We start from the raw sequence: 27,132 nt of genomic DNA on the forward strand, positions 1-27,132 counted from the left end.
CACATTGGGATGGGAGTCTGGCTAATACTGGATTTTTGGAGAGGATCCCTGGGCTTCCAGTGGTGAGTGAGTTTCACGGGACAGAGCACGTGGAATCACATAGCTAAGGGCCTTGAGCGGCAGTCTGGGGACTCTGTTTTACCCTGTAGGTGGGGGCTGGGGGAGGGTGTTCACAGCAAACTGTCATGGTCAAAGGCAGGCTTTGGGAAAGTTAACTTTCCAGCCTCGTGAATGAAAGAGGCCGTTAGAAGGCTACTGCACAGGCCAGGATTAAGGTCTGATCAGGGTATGAGCACTGAGAATGGTGGAAAGAAATGGTATTTGGCTTGAATTGTTGGAGATAAGGGAAAGGAGGGAGTAATTGCGAGACGATTCCCATGTGTTGAGTGTAACTGGTTGGGAGAATCGGTTTTGAGGGGAAATTGATGACTTGGTATTTGGCAAACCTTGGTTGAAGGGTGAGTAGTGGCCGGAGCAGTGTAATGACAGGTGAATCACTGGGCGCTTCCCCTGCCGTGCCAGCAGTCACTGCCTGGGATTTCCCAGACTGAGGATAAATCAAGGACAAGCAGGATCCCAGGAAGCCACCCAATGAGTCTCCTGATTTAGCTTCCGATTCCTAGGGCGGGGCCTAACCTTCAATTACCACGTGCAATCAGGCGTGCGCCTGCAGATGTGAACTGTGAGGTGCCCGATTCACACGATTCACACCTGGGGAAGCCTCGCAGTCTTTCCACGGGAGGCAGTGCAGCCAGAGTAGGCGTGTCTTTATAGCCTTGATGCAGGTGGGGAGTTAGGGCACTATAGGACGCCAGCCAGGCGTTTTTGGAGGAGGAGCCCTGCGGGATTAGTGTCTAAGAGGGCGCTTTGAGCTTTTCTCCTTCTCACCCTCAAGGTAAGGCAGGGCAGGGCACACCCGCAAGGGTTTCTCTTGTTAAGCGGGTTTTCATCACGTCCCTGAGCTCAGGCCCAGAATCACAGTTGAGGTCCAGCCAAGAATTTGACTCATTCAGGTGTAAACCCCGCCCATTCTGCTCAGTTTCCTGAATTCTGCTGACAGCAGCTCTTTCTTCCTTTTGCCTGAAATCCCGGGGGTCTTTGTGTACGTTGAGATGAACCGAGGCTGACATCCCCCTCTGTGGCCTCCCGGCGCTCCAACACTCAGCCCCGCTCCAGGCCAGAGCGGGCAGAGCCTGGGTTTGGGGAGGCGCAGCGCCCCGCGGGAGTAACCCAAGCCGTCCCGGGAAGTGCTGTAGGCCGGGCACGGAAGGCTGTCGGGGGCCCGGACCCCCTCCTTCCGCGGGCTCCCAGCCAGCACTCCCAGCCAGCACTCCGGGCGCGCGCGGGCCCAGCCTCCGCCGGGGCGCGGGCGCGCGCCGGGAGGGGCGGGGCGCGGGCGGGGCCTCTCCGGGGCGGGGCGGGCGGCGCGGAGGTAACCGGCCGCCGCGGCGAGAGCGCGCCCAACCAGCCGTGATGTCTGCGCGCGCTGGAGGCTTCCTCCCGCCGCGGCCCCGGGCCCTGGCGCCGGCCGCGCCTCTGCTGCTGCTGCTGCTGCTGCTGCTGCTGGACGCCGGCGGCGGGCGCGGGGGCGCCTGGGCCCAGGAGCCGGGGGCGGCGGCGGACGGGCTCCCCGCGGCCGACGGCGGGGACGGGCAGGACCCGCACGCCAAGTACCTGTACACGGCCGACATGTTCACGCACGGCATCCACAGCGCCGCGCACTTCGTCATGTTCTTCGCGCCCTGGTAACTGGCCGCATCGCCCGCCTCGGGCTCCGCGGGCGCGGGTCGGGCCCGGGCCCTGCACTGTGCGCGCGGGGGGCGCGGGGCCGCGGCCTGGGGGCGCCCGGCGAGGGGCTGAGGGTCTTCCGGGCCGGGGGGCGGCACGCGCCGGGCGCTCGCGGCTGACGTGGCGCGAGGGCCGGGGTGGAGCAGGAGGGGGCGGTCCCCGAGGGCCGAGCCGGAAAAGGCCGCGGCTCCGGCTCCCGCGCCCCCTCCTCCGATCCCCGCACCGGGGGAGGGGAAGGGGTCGTCGCCCTTCGGGGCCGCTGGGAGCTCAGAACCCGTCCGTCCCCCGGCCCCAAACTTCTGCGCCGGCCGGAGGCAGCGGCCTGCGGTGCGCCGGGACCCGGAGGCCACGTGCGGTCGCCCCGGCGACCAGGCGCCCGGCGTGCACACTTGGACTTCGGAGGTGGTTCGCTCGCCACACGGCAGACCTCCGGCCTGCGGGTTTAATTGAAACACAGGGACTCACAAGGCGTGATTTCCCACCCTGCGGGAAGGGGTGGCCCAGGCAGAAGAGGGTTCCTGCGCTCCCCCGGGGCGTGGAGAGCAGTGCGGGTTCTGGGGGCCCGTCCGCAGCCCCGGGGCGGTGGGGAGCTGTGCTCGCGGTGACGGGAGCCACTGGCCCCGGACCCAGGGCCGTCCTCTGGCACCTGCTCCTCTCTGCTCTCTTGGGGGCCTGGTCGTCTGCAAAGTGTGAGGTGGGGAAAGTCACTACGTTGAGCAGACGGTCCCCCTCGCCGTGGTTCTCGGCGGGGGGGGGGGGGCTTTGGTGTGGCCTCGGTGCCAAACCCAGAGACACCTGCCCTGTGGGTTGTCCTACAGAAAGCCTTCCCGTCATTCGCAGGGGCACAGGGACTGAGTGCCTTCCTCCTAGGGCCTAGATGCCCGCTGAAGGGGGTCCTCCGTGGGCGGAGCAGACAGCCAGTCTTCGGGCCCAAGGCCCTTTGCAGGCTTTACTGCAGAATTTGGCATTCTCCCCCAGAGCGGAGGAGGCTCCTTGAGATGTGGGAAGGGGATGCAGGAAAGAATAGGGAGAAGATGCCCAAGAAAAACGGCCTGTTCAGAAAATGTGCTGGTGGAAGTTGGAGGAAACTTTTTCTCTTCCTCCCCATGTTCAGATGATGACTGTATTTCAGTTCATTTGGAGTTAAATCAGCACTTTTGGTCTGGGTCAGAGCTGTCCCATAGATAAATTGTGTTTCCAGTTCCCAAGAACCAAGAGTTGAATTTTTAGAACTACCAGTGGTATAGAAAATACTTTGTAGTGTAAAATAATGGATATCGATAGTTACTTTGTGAAGGGTATTCTCAGAGTAGCTATTCCAATTAAATACACTACTTAAGTGAAGCCTATTTTTGTGGAATAAATCTGCCCATAGATTTTTTCCCTTATATTTTAAAGAAAAACTGACATGTAGACATCGTAGGTCCGTGCAGTGCCAGTGGAGTTTTAATTTTGGAGTCTCTGTAATACTCACCTGCTAGTCCTGGGCTGAGTGAGGGAGAGGACCGGGCACTTGGTATTAAGTACATTCCTTAAAGTAATGTAGTGTTTCATTGTGTGTGGCTTATAGACTTTTAGGTGGATGCTCCCAGAAAAAGTAACTTTTAAAGTTTTTGTTTGCTTCTTAATAGTCTACTGTGAAATGTTTAAATAGAGATGTGTGGGTTTCTATGACAACATTTAAAAGTTAGACTTTAAGAGCAGATTGGAGCTCAGATGGAATACACTGTGGGCTGCCCCTCCTCTTTCCATTTCAGTTTCTGGAACGTTGGGAGCCCACGTGTGATTTGGGGGCAGGAGCTAATGAAAACATTGATCTGTGTGTATTTGCTCTGACCTGGGCAGAGGCAGGGTTGTCCTACCGCTGTAGATCTTGTGCCAGCATCAGGTCATAGCTTCTCTACGGCCAGTTTTCAGGTCACATTGAATCTGGTGACAATGAGGTCAAGGTTGGAGCCGCCTCCTCGAAAGGACCAGGTGGCTTTGCTCTGTTACGTGACCACAGACTGCCTCTGAATGCAGCTGCTGGCTCAGAGGTCCGTGCTGTAGCCCCGGGGGTCCAAACCCAGAAGTGCCAACTGCACGGCACCCGTGGATCCCTCACTAAGAGATTGCCAAGCACTCAGTACGTGCCAGACACTGGGGGTCCAGTTGTAGAAAGGATGATGCTTGTCTCTTGTACCATATATACTTAAATCTAGCGGGGGTTTTCCCTCACAGTTGTCTTCCAGAAAAGAGGGATTCGTATTGTATTTGAACCTCTTATAAAGCAGGATTCTCTTCTCTGGCCAAGAAAGTGCTTAGGGAAGACAGGTTAGCTTGAAGCAGAATTTTCCAGTGCTTCCTTTAGGTGCTTCCTGGTGAGGTCATCTGTCAGAAAAGAAAAGAGGCAAGGAGATTTAACACTGATTTTATTGAGAAATTATTTTGAGGATGAGCTCAGTTATTAAGTGTTGGGTGTTCTTACCACACTTTAGAAAGCAATACAGCAAGTAGTTACATCATAGACATCGTGAATACACACTTACCAGGTGAATGGGGAAAAAACCTCCACATGCCATAATGTTGGTGTATAGTTAAATTCATACAATGAATATTATAAGCGTATGTTTGCGTATATCAAATTTAGAAGTTTGGGGTGGCCATAAGCTTTTTTTATGCTTCTCACTGGAGAGAATGCAGAACTGATTTCATTTTGAGGCTGCCTTGCATTTGGAGAGACTCGGTTACATGGTAGAGGAGACCTGACCGTAAAGGAGCCATGGCGAGGGAAAGTGCTGAGCCACTGCCACAGAGGCGGAGCGAGGGAGCTCTCCAGAAGAGGGAGAAGAGAGTGGACACCACACAGCCTGGGAGTCAGGGCTGACTTCCTGGAGGAAGTGACACCCAAACTGAACAAATAGGAATGAGCCAGGTGGGTTTAGGGAGGAAGTGTCAGAGACAAGAGTGTGCTGCTTCCTAGGGCCCGGCCAAGCTACGGCCCTTTCAGGAACCTGGAAACTCAGCAGCATGGTGTAGCGGTGGGCAGCAAGGGAAGGAGGGCAGTGTGCACAGAGGTCAGGTGGGAGGTCAGCAGGGGCCAGATTGAGGGGGATCGGGCATGGCGCCTAGCTAAGTTTTGATTTCACGCTGCGAACAATGCAGGGTCTCTCCGGAGGGTTTAAGCAGGGGAGCAAGGTTCTGCAGACACTGTGAGCTGTCCGGCTCCGTCTCCACTGCAGCATGAAGAAGGGGTCGGATCAGAGAGCCCCGCTGCCCTAGGAGACGGCTGAGGGGGTGGGTCAGGCACTCTCTGACCCCGGCGCTCAGCGTGCTTGTTACTGTCGCCTCGCTACAGGTGTGGACACTGCCAGCGGCTGCAGCCTACCTGGAACGACCTGGGAGACAAGTACAACAGCATGGAGGACGCCAAGGTGTACGTGGCCAAGGTTGACTGCACAGCCGACTCGGACTTGTGCTCCGCCCAGGGCGTGCGCGGGTACCCCACGTAAGTGACGGGCGCGCGCATCCTGTATCCGCCAGGTCTTCCTCGGCTTTTTGCCAGCCGCGTTCGGCCAAGAAAGTTCAAGCTAAACTTTTGGCACCTTCTTTGTAGTTCTGAGGAGTGAGGAGATGCCGACTTTGAGCAGGCATTCCCTGTTGTTAGGGAAAGGTTATATTTACACCGTGTGTGTATTAGGTGCCTTTTTTTTACTTTGTTTGGGAAAAGCCTTTAATTAATCAGTTGAGTTTTCCTGTTTATAAAAGAACGTGTCTGCCAGACAAAAACGGCATCCTCCATGAGGTCCTGTCACGTTTGACGTTCACATGTATGTTTACGTGATGAGCACCGACTGTCATGACTTTTCGTCTGAATTTTTGGTCACTCTGTTAATTCTTAAGCCTCCTTTCTAGAGTTATTTCCCACATGACTAGCACACAGGCTGTTTTTGTTGGAAAGAAGGTGCAGCCGTTCTGACAAGTGATACTTGCTACCTACTTCCTTGACAGTTAAAATAGTTTTTTGGTTTTAAGAACAGAAATTGAAACTGGCTTAATGAACAAAAGAGGGAGTTAATTTGAAGGCTGCGGGGGGAGCCTCTGAGACTCGGCTCCGTGGGTTCGGAGGTCTGTCTTTCTGCCCTCCCACCCCTTGAGGTGACTTAACTCCCCGCTCGCATCTCTCTGTTGCCATGGTGGACTTGGGCCCATCGCCGACTGGCCCAGCTTGGATGGAGTGTTCATTCCAGAAACCATCTTTGTGACCCGAGAGGCAGGATCTTGTCGGAAGACGGCAGCCCCGTTCAGACTCAGCATTTACTGGTGGAGTGAAGAGCGCTTCTCCAAGAAAGGGAAGAAGCTGTTTCCAGAAGGATGGGGGAGGGGTTGGGCACTGCAGGTCCCAAAACATTTGTTCAATTGACAAATGAAGTCAATCCTATGGGAAACCCGAGCTGATCTTCAAACTTGAGAGGCCGCGTGGAAAATGGCAGGAGCTCTGGGCTGGAACCTGGATGCCACGGTTTGGACCCCAGCTCTGCCGTCTACTTATCCTGCAGCTCTGGCCACGCACGTTCCTCAACCTCTGAGTCTGAAGTAGGATGCTGACACCCACCCCCCCATAACATTGCCGTGTGTAGTAACGTGTGTGTAGATACCGATCTGAACGTGCCCAATAATGTTAAGGTTTCCTCTGACCTTTGGAGATTTGGCATTTCCATAAAGGGCTCTGGAACTCTTGGTCTTTGGTGACTGCTTGCTAATGTGAGCGCAGTAACTCAAGGGTACATCAAATCAGAGCAAAAGAGACAGAATTTCCTGCTCTATGTACCTACCTGTTGGCATCACTGTCCTGTGCTCCGCTGCGTTGCCTTTAAAGTAAACTCTGCTTGTATGAAGAGCATCCCAAGGAAGCAGCCAGTGGGAAGTGGGACCAGTTACCTGTTGAGAGCCTGTTACTTTCAAGGTGCAGGAGCAACAGAGATGGGTGGCCGTGGTGTCCACTCTTAAACAGCCGGCTGTGTGTGGCCCTGTGGCTCTGTGCGCCGTAAACCACGCCAGAGGGAAGGTGAAACAGGACCAGTCATAGGGCTGAGAGGACAAGTGTCAGGGAGAGAGTTGAGGGTCCCGCCTGCACCCAGTCACACGAGCTCCCTGGCTGCAGCACGAGTTACTCCACAGATGCTGTTCACAGATGCTGAAAGATCCATGTTGGATCAGGTGTCCTGATTTGTGTTTTAGAAGATATGGTCTCCCCGAGAAAACCATGCACTGGTTTTGTGTTGTTAGAAAGAACTATACAATACAATGAGCTCCCACTACGTGGTTCGGGAAGGAACCTCGTGACCGTCACAGCCCGAGAACAGATTTTTTTTTTCACAGAATGCAGGAGGTAGGGGCATGCTGCATAAAATGTAGTGGCCTTAGGGCATTCATAGATGTACCTGTGTGAGCTTTTACTTCGAGGGATGTTTCGAGACCTGAATCAGAGGGTGATGTAAATGCCGAGGCGGGTTGCGGGGCGGGGTGTCAGCACATTAGCTTTTATGTCATCCCTCCCCTGTCACCTTTAACTGGAGTAAAGGATCGGAGAGGGAGGGGGTTTGGGTTCCCAGGTCCCTGGAGAAGGCTGCCTGCGCTCGGGAAGATGTTTTGAGGTCTTCCTGTTGGGCCAGGAAAGAATCTTTATCACCTGGGAAAATGCTGGCAGGGGCAGGGCTGCAGGAGGTTCCCTAGGGCTGCCATGCAGAGTGCCACTGAAAAGAGTAGAAACGTATTCGCTCACAGATGCGGAGGCCAGAAGCCTGCAATCAAGGCATCAGCAGCGCCGTGCTGCCTCGGGAACCTGTCAGGGGTCCTTCCTTGCCTCTTCCTGGCTCCTGGTGGTTGGAGGGCAGTCTTTGGTGTTCCTTGACTTGTAGAAACATCACCCCAGTCCTTCTTCTTAACTTGGCCTTCTGCCGTTTGCATGTCTCTCTCTGTGTCTGAATTTCCCCTTTCTATACCTACTGGATTAGGGCCCACCTTCATGACCGCATTTTAACTTGATTGCCTCTATGCAAATCCTATTTCTAAACAAGGTCACATTCCATGGTAGCGTGGGTTAGGACTTGAGCAAATCTTTTTGGGGACACAATTCGACCCATAACACCATCTCATCTATAGTAGTAGAACTTCCATCATGCCGTTTTCCAGAGGGACCCAGCAATGTGGATCTTTTCCCCTGCAGTCTCCTTGACTGAGGAACAGATCACCAGGAAAACAAGTGCCTGTGTGGAGGTTTGGTAACAGCAGAAGAGTTTGGGGCTGTACTTGGGGCATGAACCCCATGGCCCGCTCTGCACTGCTGCCTTCATCTCCATCTACAGTGAGAATGAAGTCAGATGCCCCGTGAGGGAAGCTGTGCCCTCCCTAGGCTCTATGACCGTAACCCGAATCTCAGACTTGAGCTGGTTAGAAAGATTTTTAATCCAACAACAGGAAGAGATTTTAAAAATCAGTTTTGCTTCGCTCAGTGTACACCACATGAGGAAAAAGTCACAGATTAGGTTTTACTGCATTTTAACCTTAGCAAAGAAATGGAGGATGGGTTCAACAACGCCTGGTCTGATTTCTGATTATTTTTAATTCTTATATAGTTTTATTGTTACAATTAATATTTAAGTCTTCAGATTTTCTTTCTTTTTTAACATCTTTATTGGAGTATAATTGCTTTACAGTGGTGTGTTAATTTCTGCTGTATAACAAAGCGAGTCAGCTATACATATACTTATATCCCCATATCTCCTCCCTCTTGCGTCTCCCTCCCACCCTCCCTATCCCACCCCTCTAGGTGGTCACAAAGCACCGAGCTGATCTCCCTGTGCTATGCGGCTGCTTCCCACTAGCCATCTATTTTACATTTGGTAGGGTATATATGTCCATGCCACTCTCTCACTTCGTCCCAGCTTACCCTGCCCCCTCCCCGTGTCCTCAAGTCCATTCTCTACGTCTGCGTCTTTATTCCTTTCTGATGTTTTGAGGATCCACTCGTTCCAGCCGGAAGCGCTTTGGTGGAGGGAGGGAGTGGAGAGGGACAGTAGCCGCCTCTAGTCCTTTGTGGGCACAGCTTACATTTCCAGAGCATCTCAAGGTGGTGGATGCGGGTGTTCACAGTCTGAGAGCCTACTTTGGAGTCGCTTGAAATGTTAAACATCGTGAAGGAAGGGACATGCTGGCCAATTCGAGTTAGATTGTGTCTTTTTGTCATGGTTATATGAGTATAAGCTGCTAGGGAAGGGGACATATATTCTTCATTGGAGATACATTGGGATGTCCCCTAGCCCATCACAGGATCTGAGCTTCTGGGTGAGGCCAGTAAGCCCATTTTCTACTGAATGCCTTCTACAGCCAGTGTGTTGGTTTTCTTGTTTGGTGTGAAACTTCATTTTAAGACCTTTGTGGGACTAGCTATCCAAACCCACAGTTTGATTTCTGCGTATCTTAACTTCTCGCACTCTGACACTGTGCATTGGGCATCTCCTAACAAAACCCACATACGTGCCAGGAAGCGTTAGGGGTGTTTTAGATGAGTAGGCTCGCCCCTGAATGCTAGCCTGTGTTTCCTGTCAGTAGCCATATTTCCCCCTCCATCCTGCCACCTTCTCTTAATTCTGTCAGTAGAAGAATTATTCCCTCCCCTCCCCCCATTTCTTGATGCCTTCTGTTAAGTTTTATCTAGAGCGTGTTGTCCCGTCACCAGTGGCGTCACGCAGGGTCTGGACGTGTTCATCTCGGCCTCTGGTGATGTCTTTGCGCCCCTCCAAAGGCAGAGCTCCTTGCTGTGTCTGCAGATACCTAGTATGTGTGGAAGATAGAAAAGATTCCTTCTCTGGGGGCAAGTGAATGGGGCGTATCAACCAATGTCAGGGTTGTCCTTATAGTTGGAAACTTGAACTCTCCCAGTAGCTGGATAGTCACGCGTTGTAAGAGTTGGATAGCTGACAGTGTATCCTGGAAATACATTTACTGCAGAACAGTGCTATTTCTACTATAAGTTGTAAGTTGTTTTTCAAAATGCAGAACATAAAAACTACTGAAGCCGGGGAAGGATAACAAATATGGGGCAGGGGAAAGCTAGAGAGTTCTGCGCACCTGAACCCTTGTAGCTTGGGTTTAACTCATGGACTGATGTGTTCACCCCGGTTTTGTTTTTCAAGAATAATATAAGAAACTTCTAAAAGTTCAGGATTAAGTGAATATGTTATCGCCTAGAACATTTCTTTCTCTTCCAAGTATTATCAGAGACGGGCAGGCGTGTGCTGGCTGCAGCCCGCCGACACCTCATTTTTATGATCGTTCCACTAACCGAGTTTGCTCTCTGCTCAGAGTGGTTTGAAGTGCTTTAAAATCTACTGCAACTAATCCTCTGTTACTCTTTCAGCTTGAAGTTTTTCAGGCCTGGCCAAGAAGCTGTGAAGTACCAGGGTCCCCGGGATTTTCAGGCCCTGGAAAACTGGATGCTGCAGACACTGAACGAGGAGCCCCCCGTGAGTGCACACAAAGCCGCCCCCTCTTTCTTCCTACGTTTTTGGGGTAGTCAAGAGGCCAGTTTAAGTACCATCTTAAAGCAACTTTTATCATAAGTAAAGATTCACTTTTCTTTTCTTCTCGGTTTTTCTTTTTATTGTGATAAAATACACACACTATAAAATTTGCCCTGTTAACTGTTTTTCAGCGTGCAATTCAGTGGTATAAATACATTCAGAACGTGGTACCAGCGTCACCACCATCCATGCACAGAAATCTTCCGCCTTCCCGAAGGGGGACCCTGTCCCCATTAGACACCACCTCCCCCTCCCCCTCCGCAGTCCCTGGCGCCCCGCACTCTACTTTCTCCCTCTGCGAATTTGGCTCCTCTAAGTACCTTATGTAAGTGGGAAAAGATGAACTTTTAACAACTTTTTGTTATGGAAAAGTTCAAACAGGCACCAGAGTAGAAAGAAGAGTCTACTGGACGATGGGCAGGAGGGTAGGGAAGATGGCCCCGCGGGCCCGCCCGAGCCGCGACAGTGGTTCCCATTTTGTGGGCCTTATTTTGTCTCCCCTGCTTCCCCGCCCCGTGTTTGGCTGCACAGTCAGTGTCATTTGTAAATATTTCAGGAGGCAGCCCACAGATGAGGACTGACTACTTTTTAACATACCCTCTGTGCCCCCTTCACATGTAATTCAGCTCACAGTAATTCCTCAGCACCCGAGATGGACTCGTGGCCACCCAGGGTTAGGGTCAGGGCCTCGCCCTTCCTCCCCCGGGACCTCGCTCCCGAGGGCGGTACCCACAGTGTGAATCTTCCCTTTTCTTCTCAACCCTCAGCCCCACGGCCCTTAGTGGCTTTGCTGATAACAGAATTCAATACCCTTCATACTCTCCGCGTCTTAATGGCCTTCCCCACTCTAAGGATAATATCAGGAAATGGTGGAAACTGTATGATTTCTGAGATTTTTTTTTTAAATTGAAGTATAGTTGATTTACAATGTTGCGTTACTGAGATATTTTTTAAAGACATAGTTATATGTAGAGTGTTACAAAGAAAAACCTGTAATCCTCCTCCAGCTGATGTTAGGAGTCTTAATTTTGTTATAAATCACTACCATCGTGAGCCCTGCATTTAAGTGTCCCTTCGTGTGTGGTGCTTTTGGATTAATGCTGAATGCTCAGGCCCACAGAGGCTGAGCTGTATTTTGACGGGGATAGAGAGATGGCCAGTGTTCCCATGCTGTACGTTTCTGATGAAATATTAAGAGCATCTGAAGTCTCTGAATGGAATTTCCAGTTCAACACTGGACTAGACTGGGGTATTGCATCAGGTAGGCGTTCCCTGACTTGAAGGTTGTCTGTGCTCCAGGGGTCTTTTGGGGGCCCTGATGCTGTCGGTGTCATCTTCCAGGGTGTGGTCCTTCAGCTGTCCCCCAGATTCTGTGTAGAGGTCACAGCTAATCAGAAACCCAGCTGCTTCCCAAGTACTACTTTACCTCACATTTTTAAAAGTTTAGAACCACATGGAGAAGAATGTCGGCATACGGTATTGAATAAGTGTTGACCAGAGAGACGTGTCTAATTTTAGGGAACAGGGAAAACCACAAACCTCGCAGAGAGTAAATTTGCATCTCTGTCATGGCAAGAAAGCTGGAGGAGCAGGTGTAACTTTCACATAGATTTAAACTTCAAGTTGTTTTTTTTTTTTTTTTTGTGGAAATGTCCTCTGAGTGGAGGAAGCCAGTTTTAAAGGGGAGTTCATGGTCTCCAAAAACATTTAAAGTAAACTTTTCAGCAAAAAGCCAGTCTTCTATGATGACTTTATTCAAGAAACCCTCCGCCAGTGTCAGGATGGCAGAAAGACTTCATCTCATGAGCCGAGCGTCTTTCTGGGGAGCGGAGCCCAAAGCACAGGCTGGGGACGCAGCAGCCGGCCTGAGGCTCACATAGCCATCCTGGGGGGGGGGGGGTACCCTGGGGGCGTGGCCACACGGAACCCACCCCTCCCCACCTGAGACCTCAGTTACCCACTGGCCGTATCTTTGTGTCTCAGAGCAGTGGGGGGGGTCTCAGATCATTGCTAGAAATGATGACAGGGTGCCGCCTTATAGAAAAGTTCAAATATTCACACTTCATATTGCAAACCGAAATTCTTTTCAATATGAATTTTGCCTTATAAGCAAAAACTTCTTAAAAACTTCTTCATCTGTATTTATATCTAAATAACTTAATATATACATTTTCATCTTTAAACAGGATAAATTTAGATTTTTCCTTCCTAGCATTATGGCAGTATTAAAGGAAGTCAAAGAAAAGAAAACCTGCCATTTCTTAAATTTTACCCCGATTTTGATATTTCCATGTTTCCTTCTGTATTTTTTCCTTAAACAGTCATAATCAAATAAACATGGTTCATTTCATTAATGATCTTTTTATATAGTTGAATCATCTTTATCTCAGGGATTTGCCATAATTCAACTCTTCTCTGTCCATGGATATTTAGGTTATGTATAATTTTTCTGTCATCAGAAATGCTATAAGAAACATTTTTATCTTTGTAAAGGACGTTTTTTATTTTCTACTTTGGAGTGACTTCTTAGAATATATTCCCAGACATAAAATTGCAAGGCAAAAAATAAAAAAGCAAGACCACTTTTATGGCTCCTGATGAATACTGCCGGATTGCTTTCTTGACTCTGTAAGCCCACATTGTCACCCGCCCGGGGAGAGGGGAGGGTGCCCATTCTGTGATACACTGTGGTGTTCCCAGAATGGCCATCCCTGCGTGCCACCAAGGGACGTGCTCCTTCGGTACCATAAATGGACATTTTACTACTGCAAGCCCTTTGAACATTTTATACAGGGTGACATATAGTCTTTTGTTTCACGTTATTGGAACTTAACTGACTGTTCACTTAGCCATCACTCTTGGGCATCCTTTTGTCTGGCTACTTAGCACTTTGAAAGTTTTGTCAAGCCAGCAGTGGAAAAGAAAACTTCATGGTGCTTTACTGCCCAGCTTTGAGCTGTCAGCACTTTGAAAGCTTTTAAAGACTTAACTTAGATATTCTTTTTAATAGAAATATGGACCGCTAGATAAAAACTGAGTAATACACACCCACGTGTCTATAGCACAGTGGGGATTCAGTGGTCTTCTCTTCACCTCTGCTTGCAGGCCGTGGCTGTGTCGGCCTAAACAATTGAGACATTTCGAATGGTGTGGTAGAGTGGTTAGTAATTAGTTGTCACACTGGTATCTGCCAGGTACTGGAGAAACGCCACTTCTTGTCCGTTCACTGTGTGTTTCTGTCCCAAACTTAGCCCCATGAACTATATTTTTGCTTAAAAGTGCAGCCCATGTTTGCCCTGTGGTTTTCTCTTTGCTGCCTTCCATCCACCTGAATTTTCTTTCTCGTCACCTTTTCTCTTTTATCAGCCCTTCAGAGTTTTACCTTCCTTCACAGGTTTTCTTATGTTTGTGTAGATAAAGGATGGCCGGGCCCTCCTGTTCTCTGATGGTTTTCTGTTCCCTGTTGTGTCCCTTTTGCTCCCTCTGTGTCTTCGGGGGCTGCTTCCTTCTGTATTCTACAAGACGTCTCAGGTCATGTTTCAAAGGACGGGACAGGGTGATCGTTTGGGGTGGCCCATCCTTCAGTTTGTCTGTTCTGTTGGGTAGGGTTTGGGGACAGCAAAGGACAGGTTGGGGCAGGGAGGCCGTCACCCCGCTGCCTGGAGCATCGGTCCTCGAGCATTTGCCGAGGGTGACAAAGTCGCTTCTTTGCCCGGGGCGCCACCTCAACACAGCAGCGTCCCTCGAAGCCTCAAGGCGGCAGGGGAGGGAGGAGAGCATAGAAGGTTCCAGACAGAAGCCTCCATGGGCTCCACTGGGTCTTCACACACACACACCCAGTGACTCTTGTTCCGTCTCTTCCCACCAGACGCCGGAGCCCGAGGTGGGGCCGCCCCAAGCCCCCGAGCTCAAGCAGGGCCTGTACGAGCTCTCGGCCAGCAACTTTGAGGCGCACGTGGCACAAGGTAGGCGGGCGGGCGCGCCGGGTCTGCACCTCTGGGCACCCCTGCCCGGGCCGTCCTCCTGGGGGGCCTGGCTTGGCTTCTTGCCGCTTGAGGGCTCGTGGGTCGCAGCATGGGTGGCGCTTGTCGAGAGCTTCTCTCCCCCAACCCCAATGACATCAGTGTTTTTTTTTTGTTTGTTTGTTTTGTTTTGTTTTTGACATCAGTGTTGAATGCTCTTCCTCTCGGAGACGATTTCTCCTTTTGTCTCTGTCCTTAGGGACAGGCCAGTTCTAATACTAAGCTAAAGCCTCAGGTGTGGAAAGCTCACTGATGGTGAGTGGGTGCACCTACTTGTGTACTGGCTGGACATTGCGTCCTTGGAGAAGAATGTGTTAATGTTAATCATATGCTTATTGACCTGAGGCAGAAACAAAGGTTTCTGTTACCTGTTTAAACCAGAATTTATTGGGACCATTATAACACACGAATCGAATCAGCGTAGGTGTTCTTTACACTTAAAATATTTTTTGATACCAAATCTCATTTTTTTGAAAATAGTCTCCTAAATGTCAGAATGACCTGAGTACGGTTTCTAATGTGAATAATGTATAAGGCCTTTCTTCACGCGTTCGGAAGTGTTGGCTCCGCAGTGAAGGGCTTGAAAGTGAATTCAGCCTCCTTGCTGACCTCCCCTCTCAGATGCTGTCATGGAGAGAAATCCTCCTGGGAGACGGGGTTGGAAACGCTCTTAAAAGGGCATAAAATTGTGTCGGGCCCTGAAACTTCCTGCTTGCTGGGAGTTGAAATACACCCCGTTTAAGGTCTGACATCGCTTGTTGTGATGCTTTCAGCCGTTTTTAATTAAAGGCGGCTAGTTCATTGGTACAGATGCTCTGACAGGGCTTCTATCCTAAGGGGAGCGGCTCTAATTTGAGACGGGCTTGGGCTCCCTGCAGGATGCGCTCCCGGAGCCGCCCCGTGCCGGACCGCCGTCCGACGCCCAGCCCCGACCCTCCCTGAGCAAGTCGCCCACTGAGGGGCCGTGTCCCCATACGCCGCGGCCTCGTGCTGCTGGCGGGAGGGTCTCTCCTCGGAGAGCAGTGCAGCCCCGCCCTGACTCAGCTCCTCTTGATGCTCCAGGAGGCCCTGGACCTCCTGTCTCCACCTCACAGCACAAAGTAGCGACACACCTGTCCGGAGACGTGGTTTCAGTCTTGCAGATCAGCTGCTCATGTATATTTAAAATGTTTTTATTTAAATTTCTTAATTGGAGTGTAGCGGATTTACAGTATTGATTTTGAAGCAAGTTTTTCCCCATTTCCCGCGAACGCATCATTGCCGCGGGGACAAGGTGCCGCCGTGAGCGTTGCCATGGCAGAGTCCGACTCGGAGCCGGAGTCACACGTCAGCGTCCGTTGGTTGGTCCTCTCCCTGGCCACAGCCGGATTTCGGTTTGGTCTCAGCCTGACACCGTTTTGGCCCTAGGCTGGTCAAGGTAGAAGAGCCGAGATAAAAGTTTTCAGTGCCTAAATCATGATGTTGTGAGGCTTGTTTTTTTCCTAGCCAAGGGAGTGACATTCAGTCTTTTTGGATCTTCTATCTTATTGTGAAATAAAACCCAGATACAGAAAGCAGTGTAGGGTGTAGCGAATGGTCATAGAGCGGTCACCCAGCACCAGACAGAACACTGCTCGCTTCCCGTGCCCCGCCCCAGCCCTCCCCCCGCCCCCCAAAAGGCACTGCCCTGACTGTAGGGAAACCGCCGCCTGCTTCATGGTGTGGAGTACAGTTGCCCTGCCCACGTCACCCCGCTGTCTCTGTTCCCTGTGAGTTGGCCGTTGAAGCTAGGGACTTTTTCACTTTCTGTTTGATGTTTTGGGGGGCGTGAGCAAGACTGCATAGCTGGGAAGTCTCTCTGTGATGTCAGTGGCCTCGTCCGTCACCGCCTAGAGCCGTAACTCACGAGGGATGCAAAGCCTGCTGCTGTAATTCAAGCATCCCTTGTTCATTTTTACAGCAAGAGACACTTGCCCTCGTTTATCACTTGGTTGTCCGGCGGTGCAGTTCACGTGGGAAAGACAGGCTAAGTGCCTGATTCTTTCCCTTTATTGCCCGTTTTCCAAATAATGAGTTGGGTCCCTATTATCCTCCAAAGATGACAGATTAGTTTTTAAGGATCGTTATGAACTCATGGATAGAGACATATTTGATGGGGAGTCACTTTTTACCAGTTCAGGGGTTCATCCTGAACTGAGCTTTGCAGGAGGACAAAGGTGAGATGCTTCCATTCACGCTCTAGTTGGGTGGCTGTAAATCACGCTCCCTCTCCCTTCCCCTGCCTTCCTCCCCTGCCCGCAAAGGAGACCACTTTATCAAGTTCTTCGCCCCGTGGTGTGGCCACTGCAAAGCTCTGGCTCCGACCTGGGAGCGGCTGGCTCTGGGCCTTGAACATTCCGAAGCGGTCAAGATTGGCGAGGTAAGTGAAAGCCCCTAGGAAACCGGAAATAGACCGCCTTTGGCTGGATTAATTAGCTGAGTAGCCCATTATTCATTCTGTGCACAAAGTCGCAAACTTGATTTATTAATTCCATTTAGCGTGCCACTTGATAATTCATTTCACCTTCACAGATGGCAGCCTGGTTTCGAGCGTGCTGGCTTTTCCACAGTCTAGAGATAAATTATGGCTTTGGCTCCTTTGTTTATTTTGAAGCAATGGCCAATTCTGAATTGGCAGCCCCAGAGCCCTTTCTGCAAAGATATGGGGCAGAGCCTTAGAGAACGTTCACTGGACGTACTTGGAGACCATCCACATTCGAAATCACCCAAGAGCTCTTTCCTAAAAGGACCTTCGGCTCTGTGCTCACACCCTGTGTGCAGCCTGCGTGCAGAACACCCGCCCGTGGGGAGCCCTGGCTTGCCCTGCTGCCTGGAATTCTTTCCCACTTCACGTAGGGAAGCCAGAAGTGATGCCTGACGACTGGGTTTTCGGGAAATATCTAGAGCAGCTTCTGGGCCTTCAAGCACTTTTAATCTGCCCATCCCCCAGCGCCTACCAGACACCCTGCCTGAATTGCTTTTATAAAAAGCTCATTTTCTACTTTGCCGGGGGCTGATTTGTATACAGAAGTAATGCTGCGTGTTCAGGAGCTGTAGTTAGTAAGATGATGGGCCCAGCACAGTGAGATAGCCAAAAGCGTAAACGTGGGATTCGGACAGACCTGGCCGGCCACCCTCGAGCAGCTTCTCCACATCTCAGTCTCCCCCTTTGCAAAACCAAGACAAGCTCTAACTGTGGGGCAGTCGTGAGGGTGACGGTAAAATGCTGAGCCTGACGCTGGGCACAGAGCAGATGCCTAGGAAATTGTAATGGTTGTTAAATGAATTTTTCACTGTTGTGTGTTAAACACTTAATTTGACATCTTTTCAGTTTTATCTTTATTATATTCCAAATACTCGTATTTAAAACTCCTGAACCTGAGAATACGTTTCTGAGCTAGCTTTGTGACTGGCGTGGGTCTCTGTCCACGACAGCTGGCCGGCCGCTTCTCCAGATGTCAGGCTATGCTCCCTTTCTCCATCTGCTAACCTACTCAGGGTAAACTACTGCTCCCCAAAAACTGGCATTTTTGAGTGAAAAGAAATCATGTCTCTAAAGTAAATCCCATCACTCTGCTCCCTAGGCTCAGGTGTATTTTGGGGTAAAGTCTCTCCAAAAGCTGCAACTTGTTGGCGGAGATGCTACAGATGGGGAGTTTTAGAAATTTTCTTTCTTTGAAAAAGTACTGAGTGTCCAAGAGCCCATTTACCAGGAAGGCTCACGGAGAAACTGGCCGCGTGATCTCTGTTTCTAGGTTGATTGCACACAGCACTATGAACTCTGTTCAGGAAACCAGGTCCGAGGTTATCCTGCTCTCCTCTGGTTCCGAGATGGCAAAAAGGTACGTCTTCAGGTCTAAGTGTTGAGACAAGATGTGTGTCTTAACCACGGCTGAGTGGTTTAACAGGGGTGGTGCGTTGCCAGCACAGATTGTTTGGGCACTGGTTTAAAGGAATACGCATCACGGAGCGAGAATGTCTTTCTCTTTATTGGTAAGGCCTGGGTGGTTGAAAGAAACCATCAGGCGTCATGCACTCCCGAAGCATCTCAGCTGGCTCGGGTTAACTCTAGAATAAGCCGAATCGACGGTCCTAGGGTAACTGCTCTGATTACAACCTTTGAGAGGGGTCAGCGCTTGCTCTTGGTAAGGCTCTTACGCCGGCTTCGTCCCTGGCCGATGGGCAGCGCCCAGACTTTGGAAACCCTTAGCTCTGCAGAAGGAAGGCGCTGTAAAGTTCTTTGCCCAGAGCCAGACTGCGGTTGATCACCTATGCTTTGCCTTCTCATTTGAGCAGCAGACACCCCAGAGCCGGGACACCCAGACAGAGACGTCCGATGGGGGCGGGTCGCGCGTGGGCAGGTGGAGGGTCGGGGATTCACAGCCCTGACGTGTCTCCGTGTGGCCCGTGTCCCGGACAGGTTGATCAGTACAAGGGGAAGCGGGATCTGGAGTCGCTGAGGGAGTACGTGGCATCGCAGCTGCAGAGCGTGGAGCGGGGTGCCCTGGAGCCCGTCCAGCCCTCGGAGGCCCCCGTGCTGGCCGCCGAGCCCGCGGCCGACCAGGTGGGTGCACGGTCAGCTCCCGCCTCCCAGCGGCGGCGCGGGCACAGCACGCGGTCATTCACGGGGGGGGGGGGGGGGTGCGGTGCTGGGGTCCACTTGCCAACACGGCGTTTCCTTGAACTCCTTTTACATGCTTGTTAGGGGGTCAGCGTAGACAGAGCTTCCCTTTAAAGAACCTGGAGTGGGTGTGAGACAAAGGATCCTGCGAGCATTTGGTGTCAACGTTTCTGGACAGTTCTTCCCTTTGATTCAGCACTCACTAACTTGAAGGTGTTTGCTGTGAAAGCTGGGCTGTTGCCTCTTGGGCCCGTTCTGTTCGTGTCCATAACTTGCTGCAGTCAAGGTGGTAAAGGCCCCTGAAAGAGCTGCGGCAGAAAGGCTCTGCGCGTTGGAATGTCAGAGGCAAATCACTGTAGGATATTCCATTTGTCCAGACGATCGCTGACTTATCGAGGTGTCCTCTTCATATATTCAGAGAGTGTAAGGTTCCACGTTTGTTGGTTCTGCGTTTATCAAGCCCTTGTCGCGTTCCAGCCACTGTCCTAGGCCGCCAGGACACAAAGCGAATAAGGTCGTTTTCTGCTTGTGAAGAGTCGGGGGTGGGAGGGGGAGACACGCGAAGATGTCGGCGCTGCGACGCAGGCGGGGCGGGGAGGCAGGGAGCGCCACCAGACGGGTGAGCGTGAGCCGGTGTCCGCCGGAGAGCCGTGGGGAAGGCCGCCTGCTGGCGGGGGTGAAGAGGGTGCGAGGAGGCCAAGGGCACCGTGCGGGACGCGGAGGAAACCGGCAGCTGGCCTCCGGAAGGCCTTGTCCGCCAGCCGGGGGCCTCGGGTCTGCAGGGAGCCAGTGGAGGGCTTGGAGCCGATGTGGGCTTTAAGGAAGACGGCTGGCCGCAGCCTGTGTGGACGAGACAGAAACCGCTGTATCTGGAGAGGAAGGAGGCGGGGACGGCGGGCAGGGGTTCCAGCTCCCCCTGCGCGGTCGGGATCGGGGAGGGGAGGGAGAGACGGGATCGGGGAGGGGAGGGAGAGGCGGGATCGGGGAGGGGAGGGAGAGGCGGGATCGGGGAGGGGAGGGAGAGGCGGGATCGGGGAGGGGAGGGAGAGGCGGGATCGGGGAGGGGAGGGAGAGGCGGGATCGGGGAGGGGAGGGAGAGGCGGGATCGGGGAGGGGAGGGAGAGGCGGGATCGGGGAGGGGAGGGAGAGGCGGGCTGGAGGGGCTGGAGGCGCGTCCCAGGCGTGAGACGAGGACGGGTTGGGAGGGAGGGGGTGGGTCCGTTTTCAAGGTTTTGGTTCCAGGGCTGTGGCGGTCTGCAGGTGGCGACAGGTAAGAGTCCTGGAGCTGAAGCCGGAAGCCTGTCTAGACGGGGAGGTTCCCGCCTCCGCTCCTGTAGGTAGAAACCGATGCCGAAGCCGTGGGTGAAGATGAGATGATTTGGGGGAGTCAAAATAGTGTTTTCCCAGGAAAACAGTGCTCGGATTTCCTAGCTGAGAACCGTAAGGCCTGTTTGTCAATTTATTTCCAAAGCCGAACCCTTGTGTTGACGCTTCAGTTCACACACCTACACTCCACAGCACATCAGGCCCTTACCCGGGACAGCGGGCAGGGCGGCCCTGGTCCTGGGGAGGACGCCTCCCCGGTGACTGTCCAGCCCCGGCCTTTACAGGAGCGATCGCGACTCGCTGGGGCCGTCACGCCCAGGGCCCGGGCATCAGGCTTGGAAAAACCAGCAGCCGCCTACCCCATCCTCCCAGGGTGGGGCTGTGATGGGCCTCCGCCCCCAGGCCCGGCCCCTAGTGGGACTCTTGTAGGTTGGGGACTGCGTGGGTGTTAGTTAAAAGTTGAAGTTTGGGTTTAAGAAGTAAACAAACGATTTCGTAGTTAAGGGACCACGTGTCAAGGGAGCGTGTGTCACGGTGGTTATAAAGGTCACCCCACATCGAGTATAATTATATACTGTGGATGTTTTTGTCAAACCCAGAAGGGTTTCTATTTATAATAAGGTTTTCCACCGCTAAGTGGGTCTCTCAGTGAGTGTGGTGTCGTGTTTCTGGACATAAAGATGGCAGCGTCTGGATGGCCCCCTCAGCCCCCCTGCGTCCTGGTCACAGGCGCATGGTACTTGGTGCTGGACTCGAGTGGGGCAGCCCTGGTACACTTTGCCACGTGACACATCATCCATATTCTTTTTTTTTTTTTATTATTATTTATTTATTTGGCTGCATCGGGTCTTCGTTGAGGCACGCAGGATCTTCCGTTACGGTGTGCGGGCTCAGTGGTTGTGTCGCGCGGGCTCTGGAGCGTGTGGCCTCAGTTGCCCCGCAGCGTGTGGGATCTTAGTTCCCTGCCCAGGGCTCGAACCCATGTTCCCCTGAATTGGAAGGCGGATCCTTAACCACTGGACCACCGGGAAAGTCCCCATCATCCATATTCTCACGAGAGGATCACAGATCCGTTTATGGAGAAACACATAGACATAGTTCTGTGAAGAGCCTTCAAGAGAGAATCGCTTTAGAGCAGACTGTCCTGTGGCACCTTTGCCCTGAATTCTCCAACCTGAGTTCAAATGAGCAGTTTTCACATTTGCTTTGAATTTAAAAATGGAAAGCAGCCTGTTATCTGTAAAGCACATATTGCCTATGCTTGTGCGACTAAGGTCCTTCTATCACATAGAGAAGATAATTATGAATCTGTAGGATGAGAGCGATAGAGCTGATGGGGAAAGCAGTGTGTACAGACTTTAGGGAGGCCGGTCAGCTTGGACTTTGGTCAGTGTCTGAGGCTCCAAGCCCGGGAGGCGCACGCTTGGGCCCTGCCCACCCAGAGCCCTGGAGACAGTGGCTGCACCTGAACCTGCCTGGGCTGGCTGGGGGCAGAATGCTGGACGTGTCCTGTCCCCTCCACGCAGCGTCTCCTGGGCTCAGGACCGTGGGACCGGTGATGATGAGTCACTGCCCTTTTGTGGAGCTTGTGAAAAGTGAGTTGTGTGGGTATTTGTGTGTGGCCTCGGAGCACACATCACACAGCATTTTAAAAGATGACGGACTTGTATTTCTGCGATCCCAAAGCATGACCCCCGCTCTGCTCTACGTGGTGTATTTGAATTGTGGCTTTTCCCTCCCCCAAGGGCACTGTGTTGGCATTGACGGAAAAGAACTTCGATGATACCATCGCAGAAGGCATAACCTTCGTCAAGTTTTATGCCCCATGGTAAGTGGCTGTTGAATTAGAAACTCTGTCCTCGTGCACTTGAGTCACATCCTATTTTTCAGCTCATAGGCCAACCCTCTGGACTCAGTGTTGCGCAGATACTGCATTTACATGTAGTTATGCTATAGGGAAAAAGGAAATGTTATCGTCATATATGTTCAAGTTTGGTGGTATTCATAAAGTTATAGAGAATGAGGTTAACTTAAAGGTCAGTCTGCTCTGGAGAAAACAAAAATGGAGACTTATTATCGTGGCCACATAACGCTGGAGTTTTGTGGTCTCCGGGCACTTTTCCAAATAGACGGCTTCTGGGGTTAAAAACACCGTGAACATCATGAGGTATTAATAGCTTTGCCCCTCAGTCTCTCTGGATGTTGTAGGGAAATCGAGTAGCGCTCAGCTTTCCGTCAGAGCCATGCCGTGTGTCGGTCACCCGACCTTCCTGGCCCGTGGCCCTCGGGGACCAGAGCAGAGATGGGCTGCTCGGAGCCCGAGACCACGGCAGCCGGGATCGGTGGGAAGACGACAGGTTCCAGGATGTGGCGTGAACCACTGTGGCTTTGGATGCCCTTTAAGTCCTTTGAACCCAGTTTCCTCAGCTGTAAAACGGGGAGAACGCTTTGTCTTGAAACAGCCCATTTGGAAAAATAGTGTTGAGAGAGAGATCCTGTTTCTGAACACACACACACAGACACACACACACGTGCCATTTTCACTCCTCACTTTGTTTCATTCTGCGTATTCATGAGCTACAGTAACAGCAGAGATGAAAGGTTAACGAGTGACCTGTATGACCTGCGCAGGTTTGATTCTTAAAGAGTAGCATCACTAGTAAATAATGCCTTTAAAACTAGCACGTATTTTCTATTTTTTAAAAAAAACCTAAAGCTGTCTAGATCACGTACAAGGACAGAAGAGCCCCTTTCACTGAAGGGGAGCAGGTCATAGAGGGGAAGATGGTCAGGAAGGGGGTGTAGTAACAGGTGGAAGGAGAGTTTGAACAAAACTTAGTGGCCTCAGTGCTCACACCACATCCCGGAAGCTTCAGGGAAGCTTTGAAGTTCTTTTGAACATTTAAGACCATAAGAAATATAATCTGTTTTTGGCATTCAGGTGATTTTTTAAAAAGTGTTTGGCGTCTTCTGTTTTGTTTCCTGCCCGTCTCCTCCTGCTCACGGTGCATTCATAAACCAGGGAGCCCCCAGTTTACCGTATCGTAGAGATGGTTTCAAAGCTGAAGCTGTTTTCAGACCATCTTGTTGCTATCAGTCAGGTTATCGGAAAGTCTGCTCTGGCTTGGGTTTGAATTCCGTGTTTGGGATGGGAGAGGAGGGGCAGGTGCAGGAGGGGGGAAGGTCAGCGCACCCCGCGGGAGAACCTGCCGGTTTATAAACTTCTAGGCAGCTGTCGGCTGCTTCCTACAGAAGAAACAGGCTGGGCAGTGAAATGCAGGCGGGTGAACTTGACGGGACCTCAACAAAGCTGTCGCTCTTCTGTCCCCAGGTGCGGGCATTGTAAGAGCCTGGCTCCTACCTGGGAGGAACTCTCTAAAAAGGAATTCCCTGGCTTGGCGGAGGTCAAGATCGCCGAGTTGGACTGCACTGCAGAACGGAACATCTGCAGCAAGTACTCGGTGGGTCCACATGGATGGAAACTCATGGGGACAGAATTGGGGGCGGATCCCAAGTGGAGCTGTAATTTGGTATTGTGGACTCAACCAAGATAACTCATCCTCTCGACAAAGAGTTTTTTGTGCCCTTTGGGGGTTTTTTTTTTTTTCCATTTGAGAAGCAAAAGAGCTGCTCTCTCGAAAGGCTGTCGTCTGTGTCTTCTGTGAGCGCACACAGTTCAGAGGGGGTTTTCAGGCCTTGCTACCTGGGCGAAAGGCTGGCAGTACCTGAGACTCTGAGCTTGAGGGCAAGGCGCCACCTGCACGGCCATTCTCCTTGGCTGAACACTCAGCTGGCTTGTAGCCTTCATCGCACACACAGACACAAGGCAGCGCTCAGTGCAGGAGGTATTTGATCCTACACTTCCCCGAGAGAGCCACACCAATGGGCCAGGCTTGGGGCTTGGGTTCTTTATGTAACTGTTGCCTTCTTTCCAAGCTATTAGCACCATCGAATAGCCTAGAAGATTTGCAATTTATATTTTTCCATTATTTGTGGTGTTTTTCTTAAAACATTTTTGAGGCCTCTGGAGTTTATCAGAATAGATGTATGTAGCACAGACGTCATCTACTTACTAGAAGATCCCAGTCATTTTTTTAAATTTTTTTTTTTTTTTTGGGTGCTTTAAAAATTTTTAAGGAGAAAAGAGGTGTGCTGTAGCTGACAAGTGTGTGTGTCCTTGAGGCTCTTGCTGCTACTCAGCACGGACCCCAGAGCGCCCTGGTGTCGCCAGGGAGCTTGTCGGAAATGCAGCCTCAGGCCCCCTCCGTCCACACCAGCTCCCCAGGCGACCATATGCGCGTGAAAGGCTGAGACTTCACTTTAGGGTGAAGTCACTCCTTGATGCTAATCTTGAAAGTAGGTTTGGGTTGGAAAGTGAATAAAGAGCCCCAAGGCTCTGCTTTCTGAACTCTTAGGTACTTTACTTTTTTGATGGTCTGTACGTTCTGAAAATTTAACTATAGACTTCCCTGGACACAACTCTAGGATCTTTTCTGATTTTATTTAAGAAGCACTTTGGGCTGGTTTTCAAATTTTTGTTTTTGTTTTTTTTTTTAAAGGTACGAGGTTATCCCACATTGCTGCTTTTCCGCGGAGGGAAAAAAGTCAGCGAGCACAGCGGGGGCCGAGACCTGGACTCCTTGCACCGCTTTGTCCTGCGCCAGGCGAAGGATGAACTGTGAGCTCGGCTGGAAGCGTCTCCGGCCTGGCCCTGGGCGGGAGCTCAGTCCTGCGGCCGCTGCCCGGTCCCTTGCGGTGGTGACTCACAGCCCCGAACGTACTAAACTTGCGCTAGCTTCTCCATGTGTGTGTTTTTTAAGCCAACACACTCCACAGATTCTTTCTTAAATTTCTCTAAGTAAATGTGTACCTCATGATCCCTTTGCAAACTAAATATTTTCAGTGGCAAGCTACCATCCATCCCCTTTAACCTTCTCTCGGTGAAATCTAAATGGTTTCCTTTGAGACTAAAATAGAGTCAAGGAAATTCCAATTGCCAGACTGTTTTTGGCTTTGCAGTAATTTTGGTGAAAGCATCATCCGATGCATAGTTTTCGAACCGTCCGCGCACAAGTTCTGGAAAGGTGGCCTTGCCTTGTGGCGGTATTGCGTTGCTCCGATCTGAAGGTCCCAGCTGACTTGTTAATAACGTGGTTGGTCCGTAGCTTGGAGCAGATTTAAAACACAAAACCCCGTCGCCTCTGGAAGAGCCACTTTCCCAGCCCCTCCTGGATCTTCTGTCTCTGTTGATACCTCCCTCACGGAGAGGGGTGAGCCATGATGAAAACGGTGGTACTCCTGACGCGTGCCTGAGTAGATAATGCTGATGCCATAGTCGTGTGTGTGTGTGTTGATACTTGACCAATTGCTTATTACTGTTCAAGGGATACTTCTGTCCCTCCTGAGTGAGAGATGTCATTAGTTAACATGAAGCCAGAGTCCACGTGAACTTTAAGATTTGATGTCTCACGTGGAAAGTTCCACAAGGCTTGTCCCGACTATTCTGTTAACAACTCCTAGGAAGATTCTGGTTGGCTTGGCCACCTGGGGCAGGAGGACTAGATGAGCTTTCCCAGGTCTGGGAAGCCCTGCAGCCCCACGATGGAGCCCTAACCAGAAGCAGCTTCAGACTCAGCAGTCCTTTTAGAGGCCGTGTCCTGTACTTCGTCTGCCTTCGAGGAGGTCAGTCTTCTACTGTACGAAGAGTGGGATTAACTTGACCTCAAGGTCCAAGAAGGAGGGAGGCAGGGCCGAAGTAGGCCACAGCACCGGCGTCCTCGTAACTCACGCCGTCCTGGTTAATAAGAAGCATGTTTACCCCCCTCACCCTTGCAAAGCAGCAGCTGTAGGACTAGGCTCCCTTAAGGTATGTACCTGGAGGGTCTTCGCCATCAGTTGCTCCTTGACCCCACCGCCCATGCTCAGGAGATGTGGCCACTCGGCACAAAGTGCCTGGTGGTTAAGGACCTTAGAAACAAGACCCCCGTCCGCTGTCCACGGCAGACAACAACAGCAGGATCCCGGCCAGCCTCTGCCTTAAAGGAAATCTTTATTAATCATGTATGGTCCACAGATGTTCTTTAAAAAAACCCCAACTTTCTAGAGAAGCACAATCCTCATGAGTGGATTCATCTTTGCATCATGAGTCTTGTTTTAAAAGAAAATCAAAGTGGTACAATTTGTTTACACTATGATACTTTCTAAATAAACTCTTTTTAAAAGAAAGAAGTCTGGTCTTTCCTTAAATGTTACAGCAAAACAGATATAAAATAGACAATAAATTATAGTTTATATTTACAAAAAAGCTGTAAGTGCAGTTATAGATCATAAATGTATTATTTAATCAGTTTAGTATGAAATTGGTTTCCTAGTACATGATCGTGAAAAAGACATTTAAAAAATATTCTCAGATTTAATCTGAGTCTTACTTTCTACAGGAGAAAACCGTGATTTCGGTTCCTAAACCGCATACCCATCCTAATCTCTTCCTAAGGCTGGGCGCCCTTCCTCAGCTCACCGCCTTTGCTGGTCTAACCCCGAGATGCGGGACGCTGTCCAGTAAGAGGCAAGGAACCGTTTTACCGACACAGATGAGGCCTGACATTCCTGACGTAAACGTGCTTTTTCAAAGAGCCGTCCCTCAAGGGAAGAGGTGCGGGCGTGTAGCTCGGTTAAAATGATGGCTTTAAAAAGACTTCTCATCCCCGGAGCCTCGCCTCAGAGTGGGATCACTCTAGTCTCTGTTTTTGGTCCTAGCAAAGAAAACAGCAAATGCTGGTGGTGGTGGTGGGGG

At 51.3% G+C, this 27,132-nt stretch overlaps 1 protein-coding gene across 2 annotated transcripts; it reads left to right on the top strand.

Moving 5' to 3' along the window:
• Positions 1 to 1,426: 1,426 nt before the first annotated feature.
• Positions 1,427 to 26,567, top strand: TXNDC5 (thioredoxin domain containing 5). Of its 2 annotated transcripts, none has more exons than XM_057554693.1 (10): positions 1,427 to 1,745; positions 5,126 to 5,275; positions 10,190 to 10,295; positions 14,221 to 14,317; positions 16,657 to 16,772; positions 18,148 to 18,234; positions 18,813 to 18,956; positions 22,085 to 22,167; positions 23,671 to 23,800; positions 24,899 to 26,567. In XM_057554693.1, the coding sequence occupies exons 1-10, from the start codon at positions 1,474 to 1,476 to the stop codon at positions 25,019 to 25,021; spliced, it is 1,308 nt and encodes a 435-aa protein (XP_057410676.1). In that variant the 5' UTR covers positions 1,427 to 1,473; the 3' UTR covers positions 25,022 to 26,567. The 2 variants fall into 2 exon arrangements, with proteins under 2 accessions (XP_057410676.1, XP_057410677.1); XM_057554694.1 differs by lacking the exon at positions 1,427 to 1,745 and adding an exon at positions 1,989 to 2,482.
• Positions 26,568 to 27,132: the final 565 nt, after the last annotated feature.

This window comes from Balaenoptera acutorostrata, chromosome 10 (genome assembly GCF_949987535.1).
Source record: "Balaenoptera acutorostrata chromosome 10, mBalAcu1.1, whole genome shotgun sequence".
In the NCBI taxonomy this organism is placed as follows: Eukaryota; Metazoa; Chordata; class Mammalia; order Artiodactyla; family Balaenopteridae; genus Balaenoptera; species Balaenoptera acutorostrata.